This window comes from Lineus longissimus, chromosome 8 (genome assembly GCF_910592395.1).
Source record: "Lineus longissimus chromosome 8, tnLinLong1.2, whole genome shotgun sequence".
NCBI classification, from domain to species: domain Eukaryota; kingdom Metazoa; phylum Nemertea; class Pilidiophora; order Heteronemertea; family Lineidae; genus Lineus; species Lineus longissimus.
The window spans coordinates 11,964,286-11,978,076 of record NC_088315.1 but is presented as its reverse complement, the minus strand read 5'-3'; the positions used below and the strand labels follow the sequence as shown (position 1 = coordinate 11,978,076).

At 41.0% G+C, this 13,791-nt stretch overlaps 1 protein-coding gene across 1 annotated transcript; it reads left to right on the top strand.

The window, feature by feature from the left end:
• Positions 1-9,233: 9,233 nt before the first annotated feature.
• LOC135492771 (uncharacterized) lies at positions 9,234-11,532 on the top strand. The gene is made up of 4 exons (XM_064779409.1): positions 9,234-9,360; positions 9,811-9,952; positions 10,377-10,565; positions 10,880-11,532. Exons 1-4 carry the CDS (start codon positions 9,319-9,321, stop codon positions 11,104-11,106), a joined length of 600 nt encoding a protein of 199 aa, XP_064635479.1. The 5' UTR covers positions 9,234-9,318; the 3' UTR covers positions 11,107-11,532.
• Positions 11,533-13,791: the final 2,259 nt, after the last annotated feature.

Sequence of the window (13,791 nt, the reverse complement as noted above, 5' to 3'; positions counted from 1 at the left end):
GCACGTGCCAAGCTAGGCCTACCACCTGTATTGATAAATGAGATGCATCCCCATGCTGCTGCCGTAAATGTATGTAAATGCTCGATGCGTGGACATCTTCATCATTATTTGTCATCAATCATTGACATATCACATTGATGTAATGGTAGGCCTAGTGCTAAGCCCGTGAACATGAGACCGAAATCTGGCAGGTCAGCACTCCCAGTTACGAAGGACTGTATAAGGTCACTCAGGCCTCTCAATTACATGATTCCTACACCGTTACCGTACAGGATGTCCCCAAATTAGGTGGGTTTTTTTCTTTTTTTTTCAAATATGACCCCCCGAAGCGTTTTTTGACCCCTAACATAACCAAATCTCATCCAAATGGCCTCATTTTAAAGTTTTCCCCTAAAATTATGATTTTTCTGGTGTATGTGGTGATATCAGTCACTAACTTTGATTTATGACATCGCTGTTCAGGCAAATTGGCGTGATGAAATGTCTCCAAATTAAGCCAAAAAGCAAAAAAACATGTCCCCCAAAATAGGATAAAAAAATACAGGGTGTAGAGGTCTCCACGTAATTGAAAGGCCTGTCACTCTATCGTACAATGGCCCATTTGGATAGAATCATGGTGTTACAAAACTCAGTAGAAAAGTATTTTTGACTGCCCTCAGCGGATCCTTTTCTCAAGCTGGGGTTGGTTCGAACCCCCCTGATCCCCCCCCCCCCGGCTACAGCCCTGACGTTAGACATTCCTAAAAATAGCACTGCGATAGACCGTATCTGCATAGTAGTAAGCTTAAACTCGTTGCGCAGGAATTCCCTACCTTGATTGGCGCAGATACTCGACTCAATGGCGGATTGGAGCGTAGAACATCGAGAGTATTCAAATGGGCTATCGTTGATTAGGCTCTGCTCATCCCGAGGCCAACCTTGTGTCTTCCTGTTTTGCCACCACATGTAGGTTCATTGGCAAGGATGTGGCCAATCAGGCGCCTCCCCTTTAACTATTGGCATTGTCTGAAGTTGTCTTAAGGCCTTCTAAAGCCTCGTGTTCGTTAAAATCATAGATCGAGTGTAGCCTGCATGGAGGCTGTATTTTGTCTAGGCTAAGTCATAGTTTTGACTATTAGTATTTGTCACTTTATGTGTTTGTTTTTCAGCATCATCCAATGGTAATGATGACAATCCTTCTGGTGAGAATGCAGGGCATTATGCACGAATCAAAGAGTTGGCTGCCTCCTATCGCAGGAGAAAGAGGAAAACCTATCCTAAAAAGAACTTAGCCATATGTGAAGGCTCCATCCAGGGACATCAATGGTGCTATAGATGGTCCATCAGTTCCCAGAAGAGAAAGAAAAGGGAAGAAAACCTCAACGACAGGTAGATTGTTTTTGGTTGACAAATGCCTTCACCTCGTCTGAGCCATCAATATTCAATTAGGCTTTATACATGGAAAAATATTGCTGCTAGACTAGGCTTACATTAGTGCAATTAACTGATAATTTCATGTTCTGGACAAATGGTTTATGCCTACAAATCCAACCCTATCACTGCTATACCTCTTTAAAATTTCTCACCAATCTTTAAAATCAAACCAGAAAAATTAGTCTTTTCCACCCTTTTTATGTAAGAAATTCCATGGAAGAAATTGCATCTTTTCTGGCGTAATCTGCATTTGGCCGTAATTTCAAAATTGCTTGTTTTTCCAGAGAAACTAAAGGACTTTCCTGAGGAATTGCAACCAAGTAATCATGAAGTAGAAATCAATGCACCTTTCGATTTTCAAGTGTTCCAGCAAGGTTTGTGATTTGTCTTTTTAAGGTCTTTTTATTCATCAGCTAGTTGGCTCTATTCCAAGACACAAATTAAGTTGTGTATTTTATAAGGAGTAAGTTTCCGATTTGACCTACCATACTTTTTACGGCTGCAGAGGTCAAACGACGTGAACTGATTCATCTAAAGGGGATGTTCGGCTAAGGGACCTGATTACCAAAATTTTTTTAGGGTATTTATAGTAGGAATTAAAAGATGAAATTTGCATGGATGGTACAAAAGACCGAACTCTAGATGATGAAAAAAGAAAATCTCGGCATATCTGTAATTAAGGATGGAAAACAATGAGGTTTCTAAAAAGTGGCAAAAAAGGTAGAAAACAGTAAGAAATTAAAAATATTAATATGAATATCTTTAGAATTCATTATAATCTGTACCCTGACAAAAAATTATTTTGATCCGAGATTGCCTTCATGCAGAAAATCGAGAAAAATCAAGAAAAAACGTCATATTGCTGGGTGTGTGTATTGCATGGAATAGCCATTTAAAATGACCAGCACAAAAGAATAAATGAACCAGTAATAACTTTGATAACACAGTCCTGTGGCCCTGTGTCTGTTTCATTAATTGACTAGTTTGGTTGAAGATTGATTTGGCTCTGTATGCATGCATTCCATAACCTCTTGATGACCAGGCGGTTAACCCTTTTTGCTCATGTGTGTCTCCAGCGCTGGTCAGAATTTATTCACCCCAATTTGAGTATATACTGTATGTTCAGCGAAGAAAAACTACATGCATATAGCGTTTGTGCAAGAATTGGATTGGCAAGGGTGTTTCCCATTCATATCGACTTTATGTGCAGGCAATTGGTACTTATATTATTAACTTGTGTTTTTTTTAAACATGTCAAAATGTACATCAGTTATCAGTACTCAATATTTGGTTCTTTTTTATGTTGGTGTTCTTGCTTTTTTAGTGGTATTGTCTTATTATTGAGTATAGAATAGGCCATCTACAATGTGATTTTTATGTGTGTGACAAGATCAAAGTAATTACATCATCAAGCCATACTCTGAACATGATGCCCAGTGGCAAAACCAAATTATATAAATCCCTCAACTTGATCATGATGTCATCACAATACCTCCCCCCACCCACCCCTTTTGTGTTGGTCATGGTTCATAAGCAATTTCTATAGTTGTTTTCCACTCTAATGACATTGGCTGTCCATGACTAAATGCCGTTTTTAGGCAGTGGGTTCATTTCTTGTTATGTAATAGTCCTTGTAATAGTGTTGGGGAATTTTACCTGTGTATTTCAGTAGTGCACAGTTGTTCTTCAAAGATGCCTGAAAACCAATGTGAACACTGTACCCATGTATTCACCCGATGGAGTCATTTGTTGACACATTCGTGTCCATTTAGAGTGAGTGCAGTGGATGCAGCTACCTTTCAAACTCTTGAAAGACCAAGCAACGTAAATAGTGTTAAGGATGCTTTGGGAGCCAATTCAATTTGTGAGCGACTTATTATTTGTCAGGCCGGCAAACTTGCCGTACCAGGAGTGTGGCCATTTGTGTTTATACCCGGCAGAATAAATGCAACAGCTTATCTGAAGCTAAAGGAGCTAGCAGCTATCAATCCCCATCAGGAGTTGCACACAATTCTCAAAAACAATGGCACCATAACTTATAATGCATACCTGAAAATTCATGACATTTCCTCTAATACTGATTATACTATATGTCCGCCATGGACTCTACCACCAGGAGGATGTCAATATTCGTCTAGTATTAGTGGAAATATGGTAACAATTGTGCAAAGCTCGGTGAGTATGCAGGTTTTGCGAAAACTAGGTTACTTTGCCACAGCAGTTTTACTGCATGATCTATTACAAATACTCATCCTAGTCTTCACTCCGACATTGTGTGATGTTTACTGGGTAGATACTTAAACCCATAGCCTATAGGACCAGGTTCGCGTCATCATGGTTCTCACCACCTGGGATGATGTTGCATTGTGCCTTTTGGCGGTTTCAGTCATTTTTGACATGCTCAGCCGGATAGGTGGCGCTTTGTGAAAAATGTACTTTTGGCTTTTGGATATAGACGAAGTGATTTGCAATTTGAATGAGAAATACCATTTCTATTTCATTTGACCTACTTTACAAGGTCACAGAGGTCAAATAGCGTTAATTGGCCATTTTTACTAAAAATCTGCCCTGTGACATTTGAACCTTTCACTGCGTTTGGAAATAAGGTCGATTTCTTGGCCAATTTCTTGTATTGAAGGAGGGTAAACATCTGATTTTGGCGGGAATGCAAGGGAAAGAGCAAATGTCCCAGGGCAGATTTTTAGTAAATTCAGCACTGTCTACCATGAACAGAAAGAGAAATCACTAATCCTTCACACGTCCCCCCAATAATGATTGGAAATATTTACCCCTAGAGTTGTTGAATATGACAACCCTGTCTATAGCATTTCCATTACTATGAGACCAAGGGTTGTCATATTTGACAGCGCTGTTGAATATTCACTTTTGCCGAACTGATATTGTTTGAAGACAATAACTCATTATACAATTATTTAGCCAAAAATAATTATCCTGGATGTATTAACCTTTTATTTACCCACCCTGTAGTATGCTTCTTTCTATTTTAAACAAGATACAGCCACACTCACAACCCGGACATCTTGGAGCATCACAGCATAGCCAGGATATTTCAGCTGAGGATAGTACAAGTTCACATGGAGACTCAAGCGATGAGGAATACGGTTATCTGGATTTTTCAGATGAAGAAGATGATATTCAGGGGTGTTCTGAATCGAATGTTCAGAGCAGTGCAGGACAAAATGGACAGAGTGGATATACATATAAACAAACTGATAGTCATTATGATGAAGTGTATGAGAGGCATCAGTGGCCAAAAGAAAGACGGGAAAGTAAAAACTGTTTCCGTCATCCATGGATGTTGCAGGAAGGCCAACTTCAGAACTGTTCAGGACTAAGGGTCAGAGATTTCTGGAATCTTGTATGGCTACAGAGAGATACCGTTCACAGAGACTCGGGATTAGATATTTCTGCACGTGTGTTGCTGTATAGGTATAGAATGAGGTCAAACGTTGACTTCATTGACATTTCGGCCACCTTCCAAGTCGCTGCATCAACTGCGCACGACATCTTCTGGTCACAATTGACCTATCATCTTTTCCAAAATAGTCATATACCAAATCTCTTCTGGTCTCCATCAACCACAACAACCGAAAAAGATAAGTTTTTTCAAAGTGTTCAACAAGCAGAGTCGCCATACCACAGGGAGTTGCTATCGTATATGGATGACCCAACAGGACGACACCGTAGCCCAGTAGGAATTTCCCTTGATTCCAAGAAGGTGCGGGTGCCAAATTCCATGGATTACGATAATCAGAAAGCTTCTTATTACCCAAAGAAGGGTGGTCATTGTGTCACATTTACCTCATTAGTCAGCACAACAGGGCATGTTTTGTTGACAACGCCAATAGCTGCAGCAGCAACTCCAAGATGTGGTGACAGCCAATTGGCAGGCCTCGAAATTGCCCGTGAGTCACACCAGAATACAGGGGATCATGGGATGACGTCCCTCTTGAAAGGCACAGATCGTTACTTTGTTGTCCTTGCTGTAGATAAAGGGTACATCTTCGTTCCTCATAATGTCAACCTGAACAACATTCAGAACTTCCAAGAGTGGTGTAAGACAAATGGATGCTTTGTAATATGGCCCAGTGATGGAGATGAACAAATCCTGCAAGTACGAAATAATAACATTCAATTCGTGGACTGTCCTGGGGATCCCATTCTGACAAAGAATAGTCGAGCCATTGTTGGAAAGCTGCGTGCAGGTGTTGAGCAATTTCATGGGGCCATGAGGCAGGAGAAGATCTTTACCACAGTGCCATATCAGTTTCTGCTACCCCTTGGAGAATCATTTTGCCAGAAGTATCACATTCCCTTGGCTTATGCGAACAGCCCTCGCTTGTCTTTAATATGGCTAGCCAGTGTGAACGTGTACAACCAATTCCATAGGAAATTCAGCTTGAAATTCGTCAGCAACCAGGAACAGATACGACTAGCGCAATTGGTGAAACTTCGGCTGAATCAAACAAGTTTCTTGCACGATCTTGACATTCAGTGGCCAGTAAATATCACTGACATTCCGAGGTCAAATGCTGCTTCCAGCGGCTGGAGTACGATAACAATGAGTGGAACTGGGACTCTCAGAAATCAGCTGAATCTCCCCACAGTCGATGCGCAGGAACGGGATAGCTTTTATGAATTGCCATTGGGTCCATTCCTGTTCAAAAGAGCTCTGTCCTATATCACACACCTGCGGCAGCTGGAGCTAGACATCCCTCCGATTCTTGACAGTTTTGAAGACATCAGTGACCTCTGGGATGCAATGCGCGAGCCTCCTTCTACAACTGTTGTTTACTACAGAACACTGGCAAATGAACCCCAGGGATGGGATGAACAGCGCTATTTCCAATGGCCAGTCTCTGGTGGAATTAAAATCATTACAGCAAAGATGCCATCAGCAAATCGATCAAACCGTAACACTACAAATCTCAAACGCCCACTGTTGGTCTTCGCTGATGTTCCAAACAATTACCTGGGTTTCACAGGACCTCTAATGAAACTTGTGGGCTGGAATTGCAGCTCGGCAGCTGGAAGCGATCTAGGATCACGCATCCTTGTATCTGACGCCCATGTACTAGCCTTACTGATCATAATATGTGGAAATCTACCACACAGGCCAGTGATCAGACTATGTCACATGAGTGATCCGAAGTTGCCTCTCTCACTACAGCCAAGTTATGCTGGGCCACAGATTTGTAGACAAGTGAGCGTAAATTCTGCAAATAGTCAACATCAGTCCACAGTGCAACTTGGGGCGAGCACTTCAGTAGCAGACAGTCGATCTTGCAGTGCACAGACCCAATCACCACCAATCACAACCAGGATACCAACAGTGTCACCTGGTACTTCCTCAGCCAGTCGATCTTGCAGTGCACAGACCCAATCACCACCAATCACAACCAGGATACCAACAGTGTCACCTGGTACTTCCTCAGCTGCATCTACTTCTGGATTTCTTGGCCTAACAAATGACGGTAACATATGCTACAGCATTGCTGTTAGTCAATGTTTAAAGCATGTGGGCTTACATGACAACATTCGAGGAACAAGTGCACTTGATAATATTTTTATGAACACCTGCCAGAGAATTGGGGGTGAGGAGTTCTCGCTCATTCCTCTAATCCGTGCAGTCAATGCAACAATGCAAGGAGCAGGATTCAGAATCCCACTGTATAATGACGCCGGAGAATTTCTAATGGAACTTCTGCAGAAACTGCACATAAACGAGGGTTTCCTCACCTCTTGGCCTGCAGAACTGGTGTGTCCTTCCGGGCATGTGTCACAGAAAATGGTCGGTGCAGATAATTTCAGCATCCGACTTAATGTTCCACAAGGAAATCGTGCTTCGCTGCAACATATGTATGAACATTATTTTGAAGAGGCAGCACCAGTTCCACTGATATGTGAGACACCAGTTAGAAATAGATTATGCGCTCAAAGTGGCATCGGATTACAAGTATGCAGGCAAGGACAGGTGTCAATTATAGAACTAAACAGACGCCTCGATCTGTTATCCAACACAAAGTGTACTACTAGTATCTCTGCTCCAACTTCAGAAGTTTTCACTAACCAAACAGCAATGGCAGTGCTATGCCATTCAGGAAAGTCCTGTGACATCGGTCACTGGTTATGTTTCCTAAAAGACACGAGACAGGATTGGTGGAAGCTAGATGATAGCCAGCGGCCAGTTAAAGTTTCACCCTGGGAGACCCAGGGCAATCTACTTACAATAAATGCGATATTCTTTCGCTAGAATAGGCAGCATTAGAACCAAGCTTAAATTTGTACATACTTTGAAATGTTTCAAACAATTTAGCCTAGAACAACTCTGGTCTCAGGACAATAGGCTAACATTTTGTAAATACGTAAATGCTCAGAGATGAAGTGACTTCCCCGTGAAGAGAAACAGTTAAAGCATGGATGTCATGAAATGGCAAACGCCGGTATCAACCAGTTGACGAGATTACCCGAGAAGGGAAAGAGTTGAAGGACAATCGTAATATGTATTGTTCACCTGTGTCATGAACGAGTTAGTCGTGAAATGGCGATTGCTGGTATCAACAAGTTGACGAGATTACCGGAGAAGAAAAAGAGTTGAAGGACAATCGTAATATGTATTGTTCACTTGAGTCATCGAGCGGCCAGCGGGAAAGAGTTTGTCGTGAAATATTTCCACAGCGGCCAAGGCCATCATATTTATGACCCCTTGTATATGGGACAAAAAAAGGCATTCTTTTAACACAAAAACATACTCATGGTTAGAATGGGTTTAAAATGCCCAATTATTCATTGTTGGGGCAAAGAAAGGTGAGATTAACATGTTATATTATAGTATGTTATTTCATTACAAAGAAGATAAAGATTGGGAGCAGGATCAAAATATCACCATTTATTAAGGAATTTCTCTGTACTTCAATTACAAATTACATGTAGATCGTAAAAATCAAATGATTTTAACAAATGTCTAATATTATTATCTTGCTGGGACAGAATGGGTTAACTTCTTCCAGTTGGTAAAGTTGACAGTCACTTAACAATTGAACTACTCAATTACAGCATTTATAAAGCTTATTGAAATAGATTCATGTCTGGCAAATAATGCCTCACGGTGTTGTGGTTTTCTATTGTTAGTTAAGTTCAATATGGCTATTCCATGCAATACACACACCCAGCAATATGACGTTTTTTCTTGATTTTTCTCGATTTTCTGCATGAAGGCAATCTCGGATCAAAATAATTTTTTGTCAGGGTACAGATTATAATGAATTCTAAAGATATTCATATTAATATTTTTAATTTCTTACTGTTTTCTACCTTTTTTGCCACTTTTTAGAAACCTCATTGTTTTCCATCCTTAATTACAGATATGCCGAGATTTTCTTTTTTCATCATCTAGAGTTCGGTCTTTTGTACCATCCATGCAAATTTCATCTTTTAATTCCTACTATAAATACCCTAAAAAAATTTTGGTAATCAGGTCCCTTAGCCGAACATCCCCTTTTGAATTTTGTGTTGATCACAAGTCAGGTTATAGTTTGCAAATGATTTATTCTTTTTTAAAGGTTAATTGGGCAACACTGGCTGCTGATTAAGGCAAATAATGGTATTTTCGAATCAACACTTATGAACTTTTTTTTTCTTTCCCGGTAGTATTTATCAATGCACTTTTAATTTACAGTGAGAGCTGAACTTATGGAGCTTCTGAATGGGATTCGGGCTTCCAATAGTACTGAAGTGCCAGGCACTGAATCTGAATGGAAGAAAAGGTATTTTGTTGCGCATGCTGACCGGAAGCAAAGACAAGAGGAGAGTTGGGAGGAGGTGCAGGAGCCAGTATTGAGGTCAATACTTAGGAAAATGGGAAAACATACCCGGTAGTTCATCATGTGCAGTTTGTGTCTCATGTGCGTCGTCAGCTGTTATCAGGTATGACATATTTGTAGGAGATAAATTTGTTTTCAAAGTATACATGTAACAGGCACTAAAAATAACTGAAGGAACACAGCTATTTAATCAAAACACAATTTGTTCTCTAGAATGTGATTCAGAGTCTGGAGCTGAAGATAGAAGCTGCAAGAACACCACGGTTTTCCCTTGTGCCATGGTCAACCCAGTTTGTTGACCAGGTTTTCCAGCCTTCTTCCCTATCTTCGCCCTATCTTCGGGAGTTTTTCAATTTAATTATATACACACTTTCATTCTTTTCAGATTCTTATAAAGTTCATTGGTTTAAATAACATAACATGATTTGAAAGAGAGCAATTAACACGACAGTATTAAAGGGGCTTTCTTCAAATTAGCAGTTTGTGCAGTTACGATGCATGTCGAGTTCACTGCTATATCAATCAGTTTAAAAGTTTATCATTTTCATTTCAGATGCTTCAAAGAGTCGGGCTTCTCTACGAAAGTGTCTTGAAAAGGAGAGAAAGCAACTTCAGCATTGTGTTAGTCTACTGTCATGTTTCTGTGGACGAAGTCACGCAAGAGGACTATTTGTTGCCTTGGCATAATCCTGCAGGTTGGCATTCACTTCATATTCATTTACCCACAAACTTCACTTAGTACATGTAACACAAAGTCCAGGACACAAATAACTCCAAGTGGTAATGTCCTGCAGTCATTTTCGATTGTTCAGAGAAATTGATCCAGCTGTTGTTTATCAAGCAATTTGAGGTTTAAAGCCTGGGTCGGCATTTTGCTCTAGACTTACTGGTACATTGGTCTTCAAGTGATGTAAAGTACATTCTACCTTGTACATTTAACACAATTTGGTTGCAATGTAGCATTGGTTGCAAGTAAAATGTTAAGTTGCGCCTCAATCTTATAGTCACATTTCTGACATATCCAGCATGTATTTTTACCAGAGTTTCGTATGTACATGTAGGAGGGATGGAGCAAGAAACTTTTAGCCTGTAGTCCTAATATTTGTTTCTTCAATTCAGGGAACAAGGGAGAAACATTTGCTTTGAAGAAGAAAATAGTTGATATACATGAACACATGACCAGGTACATCGAGGAATTGCCTGTGCTCATTCAAGAGATGGTATCAACTGTTCTTTTCTTCAAGAAAAAAATCAACACCTTGGAAGACAGAATCAACACCGTGAACAATGAGGCCATCAAAAACCAAGGTAGTGGCCATGCAATTATTTTTACCCAACATTTGTGGTGGTTGATGCATACATGTACTTGTCTTGCTGTGGCACTACCTCTGAATTAACCTGGGCTGTGGATGCTGATCTGGATCTGATTGCAACTTCGTTCTTTCCCAGCTCAGGTTCAGTTTACTAATACAAATGTACTACGCCCTGCTTTGAATTAATTCAAACCGAATGCCTTTCATTAATCTAACTGGACAGACATAAACTATTGGTTTGCAGATGTATGTGCATTACCTTTGTTGATGACTTCAGAATTTTAATGTCCAGCTCTCCTTCTATTTAAGAAAACCATGGATTGGTGATGTTGCTGCTGGAATCAAAGGAATTCTACACAGACCTTCTCCTAGAAGCAACAGATGTATTTGAATGTATAGACACTGACATAGAGATCGTGGTGGATTTTGAGGAAGGGGAGGTGCAACCTGGTGGTGAAGAATCAAATTCGGAGGAGGATGCATCTAGCTCTGAGGAGGAGGAGGATTGTGATGACATTGGCATTGAGTACGTGTAATTAACCCTTTGAAGCCGGATTTATTTCAGAAATCCCGATATTTTTCGACTTGATTTGGTCTAAGTTTGTCTAAAAGGGTATAGTGTCCCCAAATGTCACTCGAAGCTAACAAAGTATGCCACGAAATGCTAACGTTTTCGGAACTCTGTGGCATCTCTTAAGGCCCTTGCAGAGGTTCTCAAGAAGCATGTTTGTGAATAAGGTGACTTTTTCTGGTGAAAGTTCGAACTTCCAATGCAGTTTATTGGGAAACTACGCCACAAATCAGGTGTTGTGACGACCCTAAAATGACGTCATATGGCAAAAAGTGTCAACTGAGGCAAAACTGTTCAGTGAGAGTTTTTTTTGCTCGTCTGGCGCTCAGGAATCTGCCAACTGTTCGACGATACAGCGATGTTCCGGCCCTCGGGACGAACTTAACCATGAGGGGGGGGGGGGGTACCTGCTGCTGGTTAATTTTTTTATCTGACCGCAGGGGGCTAGGCTGATGTCCTGCAACTCCCAAAACGACTTAGAATTATTGCCGGACCACTAGGGACCTTGGAAAATGCCTTTTGTGTAATCTGATATATTGTGAATCCACCAATTATGTATAAGCAGATTTGTATTACTGGCTGAATGTGAATTTCAGCAGCAATAAAATGATTCTTGCATCAAAATACATGCACTTGTTTTCATTGTTGCTCACCTTGGGTGAACACAGCTGATACTATCAGGCTGCCTACATGTATAAAGAAACATCAATTTTTGCCGGAAATGAGCAGACAGGTGTCAAAGATGTGTATGGTCAAGTAGCATCTGCCTCATCTTGACTGAGAAAGGTTGTGTATTCAAGTTGCCCTTGTCCTTGTGCCATCCCCTGAAGGCCACGCTTTGAAGTGTCTGACCATTGTATTGTCCTGCATGTACATGTATACATGTAGCGGGCTGTTGGATTACTGAGAAAAATCAAACTACTCTGAATGACATCTTCAAAGACTGTACTTCAGTATGCGGTAGGTGTATTCTGGTTGGATGTGACATTGTCTCAAGTAAACCATCATTCTGAATTACATACCATATGCAGCTGCAGTATTTTGGTTAGAAGTGACATTATATCGTACATGTAGGTAAACCCAACTCTTCTGAATGATATCATCAGAGTCATTATTTCCATACGATCAGGCGTATTCAGGTTGGATGTGACATTGTGTCGAAAGTAAACCGACCATTCTGGATGACGTCTTCAGAGACGGTATTTCCATATGATCAGGCGTATTCAGGTTGGATGTGACATTGTGTCGAAAGTAAACCGACTATTCTGGATGACGTCTTCAGAGACGGTATTTCCATACGATCAGGCGTATTCAGGTTGGATGTGACATTGTGTCGAAAGTAAACCGACCATTCTGGATGATGTCTTCAGAGACGGTATTTCCATACGATCAGGCGTATTCAGGTTGGATGTGACATTGTGTCGAAAGTAAACCGACCATTCTGGATAATGTCTTCAGAGACGGTATTTCCATACGATCAGGCGTATTCAGGTTGGATGTGACATTGTGTCGGAAGTAACCCGACCATTCTGGATGACGTCTTCAGAGACGGTATTTCCATACGATCAGGCGAAATCAGGTTGGATGTGACATTGTGTCGAAAGTAAACCGACCATTCTGGATGACGTCTTCAGAGACGGTATTTCCATACGATCAGGCGTATTCAGGTTGGATGTGACATTGTGTCGAAAGTAAACCGACCATGATTCTGGATAATGTCTTCAGAGACAGTATTTCCATACGATCAGGCGTATTCAGGTTGGATGTGACATTGTGTCGAAAGTAAACCGACCATTCTGGATGACGTCTTCAGAGACGGTATTTCCATACGATCAGGCGTATTCAGGTTGGATGTGACATTGTGTCGAAAGTAAACCGACCATTCTGGATGATGTCTTCAGAGACGGTATTTCCATACGATCAGGCGTATTCAGGTTGGATGTGACATTGTGTCGAAAGTAAACCGACCATTCTGGATAATGTCTTCAGAGACGGTATTTCCATACGATCAGGCGTATTCAGGTTGGATGTGACATTGTGTCGGAAGTAACCCGACCATTCTGGATGACGTCTTCAGAGACGGTATTTCCATACGATCAGGCGAATTCAGGTTGGATGTGACATTGTGTCGAAAGTAAACCGACCATTCTGGATGACGTCTTCAGAGACGGTATTTCCATACGATCAGGCGTATTCAGGTTGGATGTGACATTGTGTCGAAAGTAAACCGACCATGATTCTGGATAATGTCTTCAGTGACGGTATTTCCATACGATCAGGCGTATTCAGGTTGGATGTGACATTGTGTCGAAAGTAAACCGACCATGATTCTGGATGACGTCTTCAGAGACGGTATTTCCATACGATCAGGCGTATTCAGGTGGGATGTGACATTTTTTTAAGCATTTTCAATGACATCTTGTGTATATTCTGGGTGGGTGTGACAAATCCTTAAGTAACCCAAACATTCTGAATGATGTCTTCAAAGGCAGTATTTCCGTATGTGGCAGGTGTATTCTTGTTGGACGTGACGTTGTCTAAAGTAAAGTGTTACCTTGCTGTTAGGACACTCCAATATCGTCCGCAATTGAAAGGCGTCCTGGTTGTGGAATTCCACCCAAACCAATTCAGCACCGGTGTCCTTATTAGA

Coding starts and splice junctions, on each gene's coding strand:
- LOC135492771 (XM_064779409.1), top strand. CDS start 9,319: ATGTGCAGTTTGTGTCTCATGTGCGTCGTCAGCTGTTATCAG. Junction 9,953..10,376: donor GCCTTGGCATAATCCTGCAG/GTTGGCATTCAC, acceptor TCTTCAATTCAG/GGAACAAGGGAGAAACATTT. Junction 10,566..10,879: donor TGAGGCCATCAAAAACCAAG/GTAGTGGCCATG, acceptor CTTCTATTTAAG/AAAACCATGGATTGGTGATG.